The sequence below is a fragment of the Berghia stephanieae genome, chromosome 2 (genome assembly GCF_034508935.2).
Source record: "Berghia stephanieae isolate SIO BIC M18660-M18661 chromosome 2, UCSD_Bste_1.3, whole genome shotgun sequence".
Taxonomy (NCBI): domain Eukaryota; kingdom Metazoa; phylum Mollusca; class Gastropoda; order Nudibranchia; family Aeolidiidae; genus Berghia; species Berghia stephanieae.
This window is the reverse complement of record NC_088361.1, coordinates 112,443,079-112,462,902: the sequence shown is the minus strand read 5'-3', so window position 1 is coordinate 112,462,902 and position 19,824 is coordinate 112,443,079. Positions and strand designations below refer to the sequence as shown.

Below are 19,824 nucleotides of genomic sequence, written 5' to 3'. Positions count from 1 at the left end.
ATTCTGAAGAAAAATAAAATAATTATTTTTGTTGCAATTAATGAAAACACGTATAGGTCAGTTAAATCGTCCAAGGAACCAGGTTATCTATTCAGTTAAGGGATATTTTGGTTTTATTGAAAATCTGAAGATAATCAATGGGTTTGTTTTGCTCACAACTACTACAATTGTCAATTTTTTGTAACCTTCTTTATTATATGAAAGGAATCCTGAAATAATGTCCCTTAATACCGATTAAAGACCCTGACTAATGCAGGATCAATTACAAATCAAGCGAATGTGTGAAGTCTAATACATATATAAATAGAAAACATTTCTGTCAGAGGAGGACATAACTAATGTGATACAAAGCCATAACTTAACACCATCCCACATCCCACAAATGTTACGTATCTCTACAGTACTGCAACAGTATGAATTGGATTGGATTAGATGTGTGAAAGGAATTTGTCACAGTTCTTTTCTATTTAGCAGTAAAACGAAGATTTGTACCTTTAGATTGTTTAGAGTTTAGTAACAATTACAACAAAAAAAAAAAAAAAAGATGGAAAGAAAACAAGTTTTTAATTGTTTTTAGTTTATCAGTAATGTTGATTAAACAATTTTTGGTTTAACTATTTTTCAATAAGCACAACACATTGAGGTTACACCTGTTTTACAAAATGTTAACCGATCTCATATATGATTTCCTAAAACATGAAATTTTTTTTTTTTTTTTCAAAAAAAAAAAAAAATTTAAAAATGGCCATTGGCGATTTTGTTTTTTTTTTTCTTTTTGTATTTGATCAGTGAACTGGTTTTCACACTGGGAAAAATAATTCTGATTTTTTTCCCTTCAGGTTTCGATGCTTTACGTAATATTATAAATGAGAAGACTCGTATAGAGCTTGGTGTGCCTAGACCTTTACTGCAGGTGAGCAAGTTTATCAAATGAAATTGTAAACTCTGTCAGGTTGTGGAAAATAATATTGCTCAATGGGAATTTGAAATTAAGCAACATTTCACAGTGCAACATATATTGTCTGTTGCTGGTATGCTGTTCACAGAAATTGGTAATTGGATTTTTTTTTCAATTTTCATTCATGTTGAACTCTAGGGAGTTAATCAGCCAAACAAGTAACATTAATATGATTTTGATTACGGAAGGCAAGTTTATATGCCATTGATGACCAGGCCATTAATTAATCATAACTCTTCTGTCTCCTGGGATTGATAAATATTTAAATGTGACCTATCTTTGAAAAGACATAGTCAATCTTTCCCAAATCTGTGTGTTAGAGGCTGAAATGATGCCAAACCCAGATGTGTCAGAAGATCTTGCTTCTTGTCACTGACTCACTCATGTAGTACCAAATCCTTCACACCTATCCTGAAAGTTCCTTATACTTCATTTTTAATCATTTTATTTATCAATTTGTGTATCGCTCATCTCATTTCACAGATTTATTTTCTCCGCAATAACAAGTATGCAGTTCATCATTTACTCAAGTTGCTGCGGAATATTTAGTTAACTTATTAGAAAAAAAATTCACCCTTTAATTTGTTGTGAAAGGTACTGTTTAAGCTATGATTTGCGTAAATCTTTTTTTTTTTTGTTTTGTTTGTTTTTGTTTCTGTGCAGAACTGAATAGTTTTACATTATAAACTGACCATTTATCATTTTTTCCCCCAGAGTACTGTTACAGTTGATGGTAGTATCAGAGAGTTGCAGGAACTGATGCACGACCTCCCAGACTACGCTGACCAGTTCTTGAACATGATTTGTAATGTGCTCAGGGACTACAGAGACAAGTGTCACTCTGCCTACAGAGGTAAACTTTTATAACTGTTGTTTTAGTAGTCCATTGGGACTATCAAGCCTATATTATAGCTGGAGTATTAATGCCCGTTGTAGAATATTACAAAATTAGGATAATTACACTGGCATGAAGAATGAGTCCGGGCTTAAATAACAATTTGTACAAATCATAAAATGGCTTCATAGAGATAGATATAGATCAATTCTTCTTTCTAAATGTGACAGTCATCTTTATTCTTTTTCTTTTTTTTTTTTTGCTCAAAAAAGTTTCACTCATGAAACAGTCCTCTTGCTGAGATCAAGTTGATTAGCAATATTTAGCAACCTTATTTTTTTTTTTGTGAGCTGCCAATAACAATACTCTGAATCAATTTGTATATATGAATAAAAAGAGAAGACTTTGAAATGTACATAATAAGGTAATGGTGGGAAAGTTGATACATTTCAATACTGAATATAAAGGTCCATGTTAAGACATGTGTCATTGATTAGGTTATTGGATAGTGTTAGAGAGAGAGAGAGAGAGAGAGAGAGAGAGAGAGAGAGAGAGAGAGAGAGAGAGAGAGAGAGAGAGAGAGAGCGGCTAATTGGTGTATGCGTGTGTGTGTTTGTTTGTATATGTGTGTGCATGCGTGTATGTTATTATGAGATTAGAGAGTTTGATTAGGACTCAAAATATAATTATGTGTGTATCATTTATGTATATAGCTCTGACAGGGAGAGAGGGGAAGAGATAGAGAGAGAAAAATCACAATCTGAGAATACGATCTTTGTCTTTCTGATGAGGGGTATCAAAGCACAAGCTTTCCCTCTTGTAGCTTTTTACAGGAGAAAAAATTATAATATTGAGTAGGATGAGGATGGTAATGGTGTTATATGGGGAATGGTGAAAGAGACTGATGGCAATGGAAATATTATACAAATTGCCATTATTTTGAGGACACTAAAGACATATTATTATTATTATTATTATTATTATTATTATTATTATTATTATTATTATTATTATTATTATTATTATTATTATTATTATTATTATTATTATTTTTATTATTATTATTGTTATTATTATTATTATTATCTAATCGGCATGTACCTGACCCTTCAGTCATTAAATTATAAGCCATTTTCTCCCATTTAAGACATTGTACAACACGGATCTGATGAGAAGAGAGTTATCAGCTCAATGTGGGCAAAGGATGAGGACATCAGTCGATTTTTACGGTAAGTTCATAATTTCAACATGGTCAGTCTTTTCTGTCTTTACTTTACTGTGAAATTTGCTATGGATGCTATGTTGATATTACAAGGACATGAATCAAATTTATTTTCCTCTACTTTTTCAACCTTTCTCTATAATCTGAAAACTTACTAACTTCTATGCAAATTACATCATTTATCATATTTTGATTTCATAATCTATCGATATGACATCTTATAATGACCTATGTATTTACTTGACTTTTAGGTCATTACCTAGTTGGAGAAGCCTACAACCCAAACAAGGGAAAGAGCTGGATCGCACCATTTGCTCTGAGGAAGAGATAAGAGCTCTCAATTCAAAGGAGGCCGTGATCTTGATTGGCAATCTTTCATCTGACGAATCTTTGATTCCACAACAAGAAATCATTACAGATGTGACTCAGATGAGAACTGTTGCCAATGTACACGAAAGTTTGGTATGTTGATAATCAAACCACTTTATCAAATCGTGATTCTTCTTCTTTTTCTTCTTCTTTTTTTTTGTTTTGTTTTTTTGTTTTTTGTGTACTTTAACCATTGTGTGATCCAGTGTAGTCAAATAAGAATACCACCACAGGATGTTGCTAGGGCTACTAGTGGCGCCTCCTTTATCCCCTTATATTTATGTCCTTCCTGTATGGTTTTGTGCTCTTATGTTTGGACGAGATAACATGCTTTTTTAACAGAGCGGAGTGAAACAGTTTTATGTGGCAAACATTGTTTTTACAGTTTAATGTAATTAAGAGATTTGCTTATTAAATCATATTTCATGAAAATTTGATTTTTTCAACCTGTTCAATTTTTTCAAAAAAGCGATTACTTTCATATAGTACAAATCTATGGTTAACATCATGCTAAACGTGCCTTACAATTATGCTTGAATAATTTTTGGGACAAAGAACACTGCTTTACACCAGGGATTCTCTGATGAGTGCTGCTCATTGGCTTGAACCTTTAGAGTTAATTTAGGATGTGTTGTGAAACTGTACTAGTATACCGAACAACCCTTAGCTCATTTGTTTTGTGTATGATATAATATGATCGAAGGAAAGAGAGCTAAAGGAAGACAAAGAATGACTTATTTAAATAACCTAAGAATGGCCAAATGTGATTTAAAAAGCAACACAGATTTCATGCGCACCGCAGAGGATCGTGATTCGTGGAGACATCTGACTGGCAATGTACTCAAGAGCACAAGCCACGATGGATGATGGATACATCCCTCAAAGAATCCAATTTACACTTTGATTACATAGATTGAATTTATATCTGATCACAATTTTTTTTATATTTTTGGATAACAGGAATGGTTTGCCAATGACCTCGAAAAATTTTCTGCCAGTCTCACCTCCCAAGATAATCTGAATCCTGACCAAAAGGATCTGCCCACAGTAAGCATTTTCATCATATTTTAAATTAGTCAGATGAGAACATTGATTTTTTAAAATTTGTAATTGTGACAACCATTGATTGAGACAAAAAAATTTTATGATGTTTCTGCTGATTTATCTGTCTGTTTGGCATTGAATTAATAATATTAAATAATAAATATGATAATAAATGGTAATGAGGATGAATTAAGGCCATGCTGAATTATTACTGATAAAATACTACGTCAATATGTTGCTCTTAGATTATATTGTTGGTTTGGTTTTTATTAATTTTTATGTTTTATTGTTTCAGGAAATGCCTCCTATATCAGAAAAGACATTGTCGTAAGTACATTTCATTGTTTATTGGCTATTTATTTTAAAATTAGTATTCTTTGTATAAAAGAAAATAGTAACAACTTTCTCAACAATTAGTATTGAAGTTCAGATGATGCCGACAGTGAATGAAATTGATATGTTTATCCATTTTGAATAGATGAATATAAATATAATTAGTCTTTTACATCATTCAAGGGTTAGAGAGAATTGGGTAATGCAGAGGTAATATATGTTTAATAGGATTTTCGCCTTTTCTTGTTGCATAATTGATTGATATAGAGAACAGAATTACTCGTACAACTTAATGTAGAAACATGACCATAGCACAACAAGTAAAAGTTGTATTTAATACAATGGTTCTGTGATTTTACTGTAGGTCTTTGAAAGCCCTGGTGCAAGACTTCAAAGATTTGGCTGAGATATGTCTTCTCTTGCTTCACCTTGAAGTTCGTGTTCATTGTTTCTACTATCTCCTACCAGTTGCCAAGCAGGTATGTTGTGTAATCAATGAGTTTACCTTCTCAGTGAAACAACATACTTATGTGGTTGAACAGGTTGAACAGGAACATATTTTGATTTGGAAGAGTAATTTAATAGTTTAAAAAATTGATTTTTGGAGACATGATTTCTAGAAGCTTTTTATAAATTTGATTTTAGGGGTAAATTTTTTGTCACTTTGGCCACTTTAAGGTGACACAAATGTCTTCTGCTTTTTTGTATAGAATCAATTGGCATATGTTAGAGGAGAAATGCAACAATCGCAATCAATTTTGTGTAATTTCTTATGGCCGACTTTCAACTTTTTGAGATTTATATTTATTCATGTTTATATCCTCATCAAGAAGAGCTTATATATAATACTACTTGTCTTACATCCCCCTTCCCCCTTAAAACACACAGCATACTGTTTACTGAGCTGGTCAGTTTATATGAAGAGGAAAAAGCACAGCTCTTGACAATATTTAAACCTGTATTTGTAACTTTGTCCATAAGTCTTGGTTGCAGTTTATTAATTCGAGGATAAATTAATTGGAGAAGGGTGTGTGTGTGTTTGGATGGGTGGGAGGGGGCGGGAGCTTTCTTTTTCTGTACATAACCCTTATAACTTTCCTGTTTTCAGTCTAACTATGCAGGCCCTATCGATGACCTTGACCCAGATTCAAATGTCCTCAAATTAAACAAGGACTTGAGTAGTATGGAGGAAGTTATGGCACAAAGCCTGCAACCAAAGAAATTTAAGTAAGCTATCATTTTAAGATAGGTTATGGTCATCTCCACATTGAAATGGCTGCCCCCCCCCCCCCTCCCCCTCACGTCCCTTACCCCCACCCCACCCCTCTTTCCCCCTACCCCCTAAACAGATATTCTTGTAAGCTTATGAAGAGCGCAAGGGAATAAATGGCAGTCACATTTTTCTTTGTTAAAAACATTATTTTTCAAAGTTAAATACAAAATTTGAAGATATGAACGTTTTAAAAAATTAATTAGCGTTTTACAATATAGATACTTTTTATTATCTAAAAATGCTAATTAATATAACATTATCTGAAAGATAAATTAGATATACCTACATGTCTACCCCCACCTTATCCAAACTCTGAAAGTGACTCTGCCGTTTTCCCCCCTGTGCTCTTCATATATTTAGGATTTACTTTAAAAGTTTTTGAATACTTTACAAGATCTGATTCAAATTGGTAGGATATATCAAAAACATATTTTAGCAAAAAAAATGCCATTTTGAAATGTCTGACTTAGGAGTATCCTGTTGTCACATATTAATCACGGACATTTTCACTGTGATCTCATAACTAACCACCTTCAACTCTGATTGGCTCTCGGGATTTTCAGTTTGTACACCTGACAACTAATAAATGAAGCCAATTTAACTTAGAAACAAGTCTTGATAACTGATAAGCAAACATTGTTTTCCTTCAAGATAGTTGTAAAGATTGCAAAGTACGCATACTTATTTGCCTAGTGTATTAATAATAAGGCATTCATTAGAAGTCATCTGTGTTTCATTCATCTGACCAGGTACATATTTGAGAGTCTGGGCTATTTGGTCGCCTCTATTCTTATAAGCAGTGTCAAGTTCCTCAAGAAAATCAATGAAAATGGAATCAAGAAAATGTAAGTTCCAATAACTTTGCATTATTTTCTTTCTATTCTTTTTCTCTTTGCATATCAATGTAAAGATTGCTAATGGAATATTGATTACAATTGATGAACTATTCACCAAGAATTTATTTTTAACATTTTCATAAAAAAACATGTCACGAGTTTGGGTTTGAAACATTCATATTTTTACTTGAGTTTTTTTGAGAAGTAATGTAAAGGCAATATTTTTCTCAAATATTTTTTATCAGCATTATAATTACAAATGCCTTAAAAGTTTCTATCAAGGCTTCTTTTTTCTAAACACCAAATGTTAAATTTATCACCCTAATTATAGCTTATTAAACCCTTTCAGCCATTTAAAAAGAAAGTAAAAGAAACATTAAATATTTTGCCAAATAGCTAATATTCTAATTTAATTTGTTATAATCTAGAGATTATTTGTTTCTTTTGTTTCTCCTATAATACGTCCTTCACTTCTACTTAAAACACATCTCTTTAGAAAATCATTTGATGTTTAACATTTCTATTAGGCCTACATGTTATAGATATCCTAAATTTTCATCTTGTAGCACAGTGCATGGGAATTAAATTACAAATTGATTAATGCTATTCCAATATGATAGATTTTATGCTTAAATTATCAATTTATTGTTGTGTTTTATTTGCATTGTAAAGCGCCTCTGAGCACATTGTAGATCTAGGCGCTATATAAATTCATTCATTCAAATTTTTTTTAAAAATACCCCTTCCCCTGCCATTTAGGTGCCGTAACATCCTGGCCATCCAACAGAATCTTACCAATATTACAATGACCAGGGAGTCTGATCTTGACCGGGCAAGGCATTTCTATGAACTTCTTTATCTTAGTCCTGATGTAAGTGATCATGATCATCATCATCATCATTGTCATAGTTGTCATCATCCTATTCGTCTTCATCATCATTTCTCCTCTCATCATCATCTTCTACTACATTCATCACCACTACCATCATTATAATTATCATCATTTTCATTGTCATCACTTCATCTGTTATCATGATCGTCATCATCATCAACATCATCATCATCATCATCATCATCATCATCATCATCATCACCATCATCGTAGTCATCATCATCATCATCATCATCATTACCATCATCGTAGTCATCATCATCATCATCATCATCATCATCATTATCAGCATCATCATCATCGTAAACGCCATCCAGTTCAAATATAAATAATTTTGTAACGTTTCTTCCAATTTTTTAGGACGTATTGACATCGGTAATGGAGAAGGGTCCCCAATTTACATTGAGTGAATACCAGCAGTTGATTAATTTGTTTCATCGAAGTTTTGCTGGGCATGCAACATCTGTCCAAGATGCCCGCATGCAGCGGTTACAGAGTGTCATGGAGAAAGGGCAAGATGAGACGGTCAGCTAAATGTCGTCTCTGGCCAAAGTTGCTAAACACGAGTCAGAGATTGCTTATTATTATGCTATCATCATCATCATCATCATCATCATCATCATCATCATCACAATCACTATCTTCATCATTATCACCATTATCGTCATCATCATCCTGACCATCATCATTATCACCATCATCGTCATCATCATTATCATCATTACACCACATCATCATCATCATTATATTCATCATCATCATCATCATCATAATCCTCATCATCATCATCATCATCATCACCACCACCACCACCACCACCACCACCACCACCATCATCATCATCATCATCATCATCATCATCATCATCATCATCATCATCATCATGTATTTGTGAAACTATTACCCTGGTTCCAGGTTTTTATCAACGTACCTACACTGCTTAAATCAATCAATCAGTCTTGCTAAAATGGTCCATCATTTTTATAGATGGTCACTGCAGGTTTACTTTAGTCTTGACATTTATTAAAATGCCCTACTGCTTTTGAAGTGTGAAACTGAAGGGACTTTAAATGAGAAAACGTATTGAAACACTCTAGACTGTGTAATTTAAACTTATTCATGGAGGAATCATAAGGCACAACAAATTACTCACATCTTTTTTAAAAAATCGTTCATGCTTGCTTCTGTTGTTTTCATTCTTGTTGATACAATTTTTGTTCTCATCGTTGTTTTGTTTGGGGGGGGGGGGGGGGGTGTATGTATTTTTGTATGTTACAGATGTTTTTTTTTTTGTTTTGTTTTTTTTGTTACCTTTTTTACTATTAAGATTTGATATATTCAAAAATTTAATTTGCAAAAGTGTTCAAGAATGGCTGTGAAACATAAATTATATGTGATATGCAAATATTTAGTGTCAATGAAAAGTTTCTTGTAAGTTATTGTTTATAATAAATGAGATAAGATAATTTTATGTCATAGATTTTGATTTAATGCGCATGGGGTTGGTATTTTGTCTTTAGCTAACCGAAGAGTTTCCCCCCCCCCCCCAACTTCACCTGATGGACAGTGACTGACTTTTCTGTCCTCTATATCTATAATTTTTTCCCCTTACTTGGCTCTGGGTCACAGTTCTGGAAGGATATCTTTTACTTTATTATGTCCTGGCCTTGGTTTGGATCATTTTTCCACCATGCGATAATCAAATCTAGGTCATCTGACTTTAACCATGTAAGTAAAAGAGAATACACTTGTCAATAGTGTTTAGATCACATGGCTATATAGTCACGGAACTCAGTTTTTGGAGAGGATTTGTCTTTGTATCTCATCTCTCTATTATTATAATATTATGTTAAATTAATAGCCACTCTCTGTTATTAATAGTCTTTCTATTATTTTAATATTATCTTCTATTAATAGTCACGTAACTCAGTTTTTGGAGAGGATTTTTCTTTGTATCTCATGTCTCTTTTATTATATTATATTATATTAATAGTCACGTAACTCTCCTGACATGAGCCATATGTTTGTGTATTGGTTTGACCTTGTAGCGGTTTCAGACCAGACAGACATTTTGAGATTACCCCTTATGGTCTATTTTTGTTCAGTTTTTGATCTAGTCCACTTTATTTTATTTATAAATGAAGACTAAACTCTAGATTTATCATCTTTCCATTATCTAACCATGTTCTGCTTTTGTTGTCTGTCCTACCCTCCTTTTTATGACACTGAGATGAACTGTAACAAGTGTCTTTAAAGGCCTAACGCAAACAAAAGATAAAGGAAAAAAATAAACAATATAAAAGTAAGCAAGTTATAAGAATGATATTAGTTTTTGAATGGATCTAATGGGAAGAGAACTTTGCAATGTTTTGCTTTCCGCTCTCTTAGAGTAGGAGTGCGTGTATTAAGCAGTATTTTTTGCTTGTAGGTAGTTATTCCATGAATCTTATAATTAAATTGTGCAATTATGTTTTAGCAATTTATGGTGCTTTTATTACTTCACAAAAGAGAGTCTGGATGGGGTTCTTGGCAGGGGGAACTTGCTGTGTCTTCTATCCCTCTATAGCTGTTTTCCAATTTGCCTTCTGTCTTGTCTTGGAATAAGATTACTTGGTTTTGTCCTGGACCTGGCTGGATACCCTAGCTGGGAGGGAAACAGTCAAATCTAGTTAGTTTTGGAAGATGATATTTTTTCCTGGTAAATCGTCTCTCTGTGATGTACTGTATCATTTTTTTTTACACGTATCATGATTTGTAAACATTTGAGCGTGTTCCTCCTAGTGGGGACCTGTGCTTGTGTCAGAATGAGACATTTATGTGATCTCCAACCTAGTACACTGATAGTGAGCTCTTGGAATATATTATATATATATATATATATATATATATATATATATATATATATATATATATATATATATATATATATGTTCCCCATTTTGAACTAATTCCCCTTTGTCTTCCTTTTTCTTGGGTATTTTAATTGTAATTCTAGAACTTTTTACTATCCCATTTTTTTCCTTTTTTCTGGCGCTGATATGACCTAAATGTGTTGTAAATGCCTTAAAACCTTTCAAACCAAACAAACAAAAGAGAGACAAAAAGAACGAAAGAATGAGACAGAAAGAGAGAGAGAGAGAGAGAGAGAGAGAGAGAGAGAGAGAGAGAGAGAGAGAGAGAGAGAGAGAGTTATATATACATCTTATGTGTGTACATTCCTCATATCGAAAATAAATGTATAAAAATCCATTGTAAAGATAATATATTACTGTTTGCGTTATTTTTATTTTTTTTTAATTGTTTAAAAAGAAAGAAAGACATTCCTTTCTCAACCTTCTTTAACACTTGCATAGCATTTTAATTGTGCTCTCTAATAATGAATGTTGCTCCATGCCATTCAGCGAAGTAGCCAAGTCACTCTATTCCGCCTCCGAACAGGACACAATAGACTAAGAGGACATATGTTTACAAAGCTAGGTATTGGAACAACCCCTTATTGCCCATGTGGAACCGACCATGAAACCACTTTACATGTGCTTATGGATTGCCCATTATACAACGTGCAACGTTCGAACCACTGGGTCACCCCTACAACACTCAACACAAAGCTCTATGGTGAGGCTGAGGACCTAAAGCGGACCACAGACTTCATAGCAGATATCGGACTGCAGCCATAGATGTCCATCAGAGGAACGAAGAAGAAGAAGAAGAAGAATGTTGCTCTCTAATAATGAATGTTCACTGGGACAGTATGGCGCAGTAGAATGGTCATTACTTCTGTCTTTCCTTGAAATATATCATGAAAACTAATTCCCATTGGGATGAATAACTGGAATATTGCATTATATTATTTTCTAATTCATCATCATCATCATTGCCTTTTTCACCCTTGGTCAGGGTATAGGCCACAGACAAACAGTTTCCATCCTTCTCTATCCTGAGCTTTTTTAATTAGTTAAGGAATATTTGAAAAGATGTGCAAAAAAAACAAAAAAAACCTAAAAACATAACAACAAAAAACGGCATGACAGACAAGAAGAGACAAGCACACGAAAAAAAAGAAATCATCTAAAAAAATCAGCGTGTTTCGACTGGAGATCGAACCTCAGACCCAATGATTATCTGTTGATCTGAAGTGCTACCATTATACTGCAGAAACTTTCGATGGTTGGGACGATTTATTGACTGGGGTCTTTTAAAACCAAAAATTAAATAACTATATAAATAAATAATATATTTGGGGACGAAGTGGTCGAGTGGTTATAGCATTCCACTGTGACCCGATAGGACCCGGGTTCGAGCCCCGCTTCAGGCACTTTCGTTTTTTTCCTTGAGCAAGATTATTAACCTCCAATTTGCTCACTTGGGCAACATGGGTGAGTCCTGTTGACATCAGACATCTTGTTTGATGAGTTATCTATATACCTTCGTGGAATGCCTAGACGACGATATCTTATGATGTCGTGGCGGAAAATGGCATTAAAAAAAAATAGAAAGACATTAATGAAATGGATTCTCAAAGTTTAGCTAGTGTACTTAGTTTCGTAATATCCGCTGGTCCTCTGTGTCCTCAATTGTAGACATCAGCCAGTCAAAAGCTATGTTTAAAATGATCGCATGGATGCATTGCTATTCCATATTATGGCCTATTTACTTTCAGGTCAAAGCCTGGAGGTTTACCAAAATTATAAACATGTTACTCACTGTACTGTCTTGTTTTTTGTTGATTTTATTTTTTTGCCGGGGGTGGGGGGGGGGTTACTTTGTCTTTCTTATCTTTTGTTTTTGTTTTGTTTTTTATTTTGTATTTATTGTTTTCTTTTTGTTTTTGGTGCCGCTTTTTCATATTCCGTTTAGTATGTGTTCATTCCATTTGACAAGTGGGCTATCCTATGACAGTTTGGTTCGTTACTCAGCTTTGTACCAAAATCTCATGGACTCGAATCCTAATGACAACATTAAGAAAATTTGCTCACAAAGATAGAATTTTAAAAACATTGTACTTAATAGTTATAGTTCTATCGCAGACAAACTTAAAATGGACTGGGTGATTTCTTTTGACCTCCCATGGTTGGCGAGGAGGCCACCCTTGCTGTGTCTTCTATCTCCCTTCTATTTCCTTTTCCAGACTCCTTTCTGTCTTTGTCTTGGAATGAGATTATTCTGCTTTGTCCTATCTGCTAAGTACAAAGACTTCCGAACACTCGTGGACCATCTTGAAACCGGCAAACAACTGCGTCATGATGGAAGAATGCTCATGCTCTGTGGACTGCACACTACAGTTTACGAATCGTTACCGCAACGAGGGCAAGAGGGCATTAGAAGGTCCTTTACATTTGTCAATAATTATGCTTTTTAGTGCTCTAGTTCGACCTTGCCTGGAATTTTTCAACTCAGCATGGTCACCATAATTTCGAAAAGCTGTTAGGTGTACTCCGGAGAGCACCTAAATACTAGACGTAAAACATAAAGTCTATGAAGAACGACTGAAAATAATTGGAATTCCCAGTATGGCATATAGACGTTACGGGGGCGACATAACAGAAACATAATATAAACTTACACACGACCTGTACGATATCTAGAAGGATTATTTGTCTTTGCTGACCAGATGCCATATATATAAATTGAACAAAGCTAGATACAACACATCGCCTTAACACATCGCCTTTCTTTAGACAACGTGTAATTAATCAATGGAACAACCTTCTAATCCCAGTCGTGAAAGCTCCAGGAATCAACGCCCCCGGGAGGCAATTTGACAGCCTATGTTTCAGCCATAGATTTAGCTTAGTTGAGCCCCCCCCCATCAAATAGAGATGACTGTAACAATTATGCATACCATAGACCGGCGAAGGTACTGAAAATCTAATTTGATGGACAGACTATACTATACTATACTACACTATACTATACTATAATATACTATACTATACTATACTATACTATACTATACTATACTATACTACACTACACTACGCTACGCTTTTCTATACTATACTATACTATATTATACTATAATATACTATACTATACTATACAATACTATACTATACTATACAATACTATACTATACTATACTATACTATACTATACTATACTATACTATACTATACTATACTATACTAAGCTACGCTTTTCTCTACTATACTATACTATACTATACTATACTATACTATACTATACTATACTATACTATACTATACTATACTATACTACACTATACTATACTATACTATACTATACTTTACTATACTATACTATACTATACTATACTACACTACGCTTTTCTATACTATACTATACTATACTATACTATACTATACTTTACTATACTATACTATACTATACTATACTACACTACACTACGCTTTTCTATACTATACTATACTATACTATACTATACTACACTACGCTACGCTTTTCTATACTATACTATACTATACTATACTATACTATACTATACTATACTATACTATACTATACTATACTACAATACACTACGCTACGCTTTTCTATACTATACTATACTACACTATACTATACTATACTATACTATACTATACTATACTATACTATACTATACTATACTATACTATACTATACTATACTATACTATACTATACTATACTATACTATACTATACTATACTACACTACGCTACGCTTTTCTATACTATACTATACTATACTATACTACACTACGCTACGCTTTTCTATAATATACTATACTATACTATACTACACTATACTATACTATACTACACTATACTATACTATACTATACTATACTATACTATACTATACTATACTATACTACGCTACGCTTTTCTATACTATACTATACTATACTATACTATACTATACTATACTATACTATACTATACTACACTATACTATACTATACTACACTATACTATACTATACTATACTTACTATACTATACTATACTACACTATACTATACTATACTATACTATACTACACTACACTACGCTACGCTTTTCTATACTATACTATACTATACTATAGTATACTATACTATACTATACTATATTATACTATATATATATATATATATATATATATATATATATATATCTATATTTATTTATTCAAAAAGAAACAGAAACGAAACAAATTTGATAATGTATAGGGAAATTCGTGCTCTGATAGAAAAATGTAGAGAAGTAAATACAAACAAACATATGTGCTTCATTGACTACATTAAAGGCTTCTGTTCTGTGAACCACTCAAAAATGATTGACACTTTCAAAGAAATGGACTGCCATTACAAAATTGTAAACCTGATCTCAAATTTATACATCAATCATTCTGCTTTGGTTCGTCTTGAACATGGACTATCCACACGATTTCCAGTCAAAAGGGGAGTAAGGCAAGGCTGCATCCTGTTTCACTCTTTTTTCAGCCTCTTCACTGAATATAGATAGAATGCGCTTGGCCAAGGAGTTCACAACATTGCCATCCGGAAGTATAACGGACCAACACACAAACTCTGTGTAACCATGAACTTTTATAGTCTGGTTAATACAGTTTAGTGAGAACAACTCACAAACGCGGATGGCAAAAACAATAACAAAGGCCTGAGTGACGTCATCTGCATACTATCTATATCAAGAGAGGGGTCATTGTGATGCGACTGAACAAAACTACAGTTAAGTAAGAATTACTCATAAACGTGGATGGCAAAAAAACAATAACAAAGATCCGAGTGACGTCATCTTCATTCTATCTATAGATAGTGAGCGCTTGGCTAAGAAGTTCACAACATTGCCATCCGAATTATAACGGACCAACACACAAAACTATGTGTAACCATAGTCTGGTTAATACAGTTAAATGAGAATTACTCAATAAAATGGATGGCAAAAAAACAATATCAAAGACCCGAGTGACGCATTAACCAATCAGATAATTTCCTACCATTTATCTCGTTCCGTCCCCTTGACTATTTATTTCCTGTTTAAAAAATGGCCTGAGCCACCATAAGTACGTGGCAAAAACATTAGTAGGTAAGGCCCAGTAAGTAAGTATTTTTCACGTTATTTTGACACAATGATAAAGGAACAGATAGTTCGAAGTTGAAGTCACTCGGGTCATTGTTATTGTTTTTTGCCATCCTCGTTTATGAGTAATTCTCACTAAACTGTATTACATTAAACAGAATGTTCAAGGTTACACACAGTTTTGTGTGTTGGTCCGTTATAATTCCGGATGGCAATGTGAGATTCTTACTACACACTATCTATAGATAGAACGAAGATGACGTCATTCAGGTCTTTGTTATTGTTTTTAGCCATCCGCGGTTCTGAGTAATTCTTACTAAACTGAATAAACTAGACTATAAAGGATCATGGTTACACAGAGTTTTGTGTGTTGGTCCCTTATACTTCGGGATGGCAATGTTTTGAGCTTCTTAGCCAAACGCATACTATCTATAGCATCACAATGAATGCTTGACAAGACTGCATTATTTTCATCATCTGTATTAAATTTCTGAGTGATGCTCAGGATCTGAGGGCTGTTTGTTCAGGGTGATAGACAAGTACTTTTTCGTGGCTATGGGTCGTCGGATCATGGTCATCGGTTGAGTTCAGGGGTAAAATATGCTTTATTTTAAATTTTAGAATCAAAAATAAAACCTCTGAAATCTTTTTTAAAATTATTTTTAATACCATATACGATAACTGACATAATTTTTAAAGCCTATGCACTGTATGTTGATTGAATAACTCGAGACTCATACCATAGATAGTATGCGCTTGGCTAAGAAGCTCATAACATTGCCATCCGGAAGTATATCGGACCAACACACAAAACTGTGTGTATCCATGAACGTTTATAGTCGGTTTAATACAGTTCAGTGAGTATTACTCATAAACGCGGATGGCAAAAAACAATAACGAATACGTGAGTGACGTCATCTTTGAACTATCTATAAGATAATAGTAAAAAGGCATCCATGTCAATAGGTAAAACGAATATGAAGTCACTCAGGCCTTTGTGATTGTTTTTTTTGCCATTCATGTTTGTGGGTAATTCTCACAAAATTGTATTAACACGACTAAAATCTTGCGTTAGCTTATTAACTCTCTGTTGGAAATGTCATAATATCAGCGCGGAGAGACGCTTCGCCATTCGTTAACGTATTGTCAATGCTTTACATATCCGTCTCCCACGCATATTCACACAAGAGACGCTCGAAAACAATATATAAAAAAAAAAGGATTACACATGCTACATCCTTTTAACCTTCTCCATACCACCTACAGGAAAATCGTCACATTCGTTACGATAGAATGAACATTTTTAATAATCAGAAAACATTTGTACACCACAGGTTTTGTGTAAAAAAAACGTTGTTTTATGTTATATCTCCTCCTTTTGAGTGTAAAATAATCAAGTATTCCTGAAAAAGGGCACGTAAGGAGAGAGAGTTAAGGTCGGAGGTACGTACCGTTCATATCGAAATTTCTCACAGTGCTTTTATCTGCTGGGTTTAACTACAAACTCACCAGTACTTTTATCTGCTAGTTTTAGCTACAAACTCACCAGTACTTTTATCTGCTGGTTTTAACTACAAACTTACCAGTACTTTTATATGCTGGTTTTAACTGCAAACTCTCCAGTAATTTTATCTGCTCCTTTTAATCACAAACTCACCAACACTTTATCTGCTGGTTTTAATCACGTACTCACTAGTACTTTTATCTGCTGGTTTTAACTACAAACTCACCAGTACTTTTATCTGCTGGTTTTAACTACAAACTCACCAGTACTCTATATGCTGGTTTTAACTACAAACTCACCAGTACTTTTATCTGCTGGTTCTAATTACAAACTCACAAGTAATTTTATCTGCTAGTATTAACTAAAAACTCACGAGTACTTTTATCTGCTGGTTTTAACTACAAACTCACCAGTACTTTTATCTGCTGGTTTTAACTACAAACTCTCGAGTACTTTTATCTGCTGGTTTTAATCACAACTCACCAACACTTTTATCTGCTGCTTTTAATCACCAACTCACTAGTACTTTTATTTGCTGGTTTTAACCACAAACTCACCAGTACTGTTATCTGCTAGTTTTAACTACAGATTCACCAGTACTTTTATCTGCTAGTTTTTACTACAAACTCAACAGGACTTTTATCTGCTAGTTTTAACTACAAATTCACCAGTTCTTTTATCTGCTGGTTTTAACTACAAACTCACCAGTACTTTATATGCTGGTTTTAATTACAAACTCACCAGTACTTTTATCTGCTAGTTTTAACTACAAATTCACCAGTACTTTTATCTGCTAGTTTTAACTACAAACTCACCAGTACTTTTTTCTGCTGGTTTAAACCACAAACTCACCAGTACTTTTATCTGCTGGTTTTAACTACAAACTCACCAGTACTTTTACCTGCTGGTTTTAATCACAAACTCACCAGTATTTTTATCTGCTAGTTTTAAACACAAACTCACTAGTAGTTCTATCGGCTGGTTTTCCCCAAAAACTCAACTGTATTTTTATCTGCTGGTTTTAAACACAAACTCACCAGTACTTTTACCAGCTGGTTTTTAACACAAACTCACCAGTTTTCACAAAGAAATTAGGTAGTTCAGTAAAGAGACTAAGGCTACACAAAATTTAGAGTTGCATTTTGTTATTTTTCGAAACAAATCTCGACAACGCAGAGTCAAGATTATTTTTTCTCTAACTCCCTGTCCACCCATCAGTGATTGGGTCGCTGGGTTTTGTGGTGGAAGGTTACCTTGCGATAATATAAACAAAGACAACACGTTACCTTAATTCATTTTTTTTCTTATATGTTGACATCAATATACACTTTACTAGATATCTGTATCTTTACAAGTATATAATCTGTACGTCCCTTGAATTTTATACTATGTAATAATTCTTACAGCTTACAATATTATTACACTATATCTATTACCAAGTTGTTGTTTTTTACCACATTTATTTACGTATGTTATAATTATGTATGTATCATTGTCGGCATTTCAGACACCTATAAAAAAAATCCTTTTTGGACGAATAAAGTAAATAAAAATAAATAAAATTCCCTTTATTCATCCCATAGGGGAAATTTGTCTCCGTGGTCTATGCCAATGGAAGACTTGAATAACCCAGACTTCAGCCGCAGTGCAGCGCCGTAAAATGAGATAGGGCGAGGTGACTTGCTCAAGGCCACACAGAGCAGCGGCGTATTATTATTATTATTATTATTATTATTATTATTATTATTATTATTATTATTATTATTATTATTATTATATTATAGAAGAAGAAGAATAATAACAACAACAACAACAATAATAAGAAAAGAAGAAGAAGAAGAAGAGAAGAAGAAGAAGAAGAAGAAGAAGAAGAAGAAAGAAGAAGAAGAAGAAGAAGAAGAAGAAGAAGAAGAACAACAACAACAACAACAACAACATTGTTGTCCATCCCATAGTCCCAGGTTAATTCCCCATTGGAGTCCATATCCTGTGGTCGCAGGATCACTCTCCAGTGGTGTCCAAATCCCATCGTCCCGGGTCCACTCCACACTGGTGTCCATATCTCGTTGTCCAGTTCTTAATCCCCAGTGGTGACTATTTCTCAAAGCCCCGGCTTCACTCCTCATTGATGTCCATATCCAGTGGTCCCATGTTCACTCCCTACTGGTGTCAACCTCTCATAGCCTTGTGCTCACTTCCGATAGTGTCCACCTCCCAAAGTCGCGGGTTCACTCCTCACTAAACACTCATAGCCCCAGCTCACTCCCAACTGGAACCAGTGGTTTTATGTTTACTCACTAGTGGTGTCCACCTCTCATAGCCCTGGGTTCATTCCCGCTGGTGTCTACCGTCTATAGTCCCGAGTTAATTCCCCGCTGGTGTCTATACCTGTGGTACCATGTTCACTCCCAAGTGGTGTACACCTCCCATTCTTGGATTCACTCACCACCGGTGTCCATCTAAAAATTTATTACATTCCTCTCTTGTGTCCATTCGGGGTTGACTCCTCATTTTTTTCTACATCCTACAGCCT

The 19,824-nt window shown here is 33.9% G+C and overlaps 1 protein-coding gene across 5 annotated transcripts in view; it reads left to right on the top strand.

Moving 5' to 3' along the window:
* Nucleotides 1-8,409, top strand: part of LOC144966262 (exocyst complex component 4-like) — a 35,762-nt gene extending 27,353 nt beyond the window's left edge. For all 5 annotated transcript variants that reach the window (XM_078902465.1, XM_078902464.1, XM_078902469.1 and 2 more), the window contains 11 exons: nt 840-913; nt 1,673-1,811; nt 2,941-3,022; nt 3,267-3,477; nt 4,345-4,431; nt 4,724-4,755; nt 5,126-5,240; nt 5,870-5,988; nt 6,784-6,879; nt 7,630-7,741; nt 8,123-8,409. In XM_078902465.1, the coding sequence (XP_078758591.1) occupies nt 840-913; nt 1,673-1,811; nt 2,941-3,022; nt 3,267-3,477; nt 4,345-4,431; nt 4,724-4,755; nt 5,126-5,240; nt 5,870-5,988; nt 6,784-6,879; nt 7,630-7,741; nt 8,123-8,296 (1,241 nt within the window). In that variant the 3' untranslated portion in view covers nt 8,297-8,409. The remainder of the gene's footprint in view (nt 1-839; nt 914-1,672; nt 1,812-2,940; nt 3,023-3,266; nt 3,478-4,344; nt 4,432-4,723; nt 4,756-5,125; nt 5,241-5,869; nt 5,989-6,783; nt 6,880-7,629; nt 7,742-8,122) is intronic.
* The last annotated feature ends 11,415 nt before the right edge of the window (nt 8,410-19,824 follow it).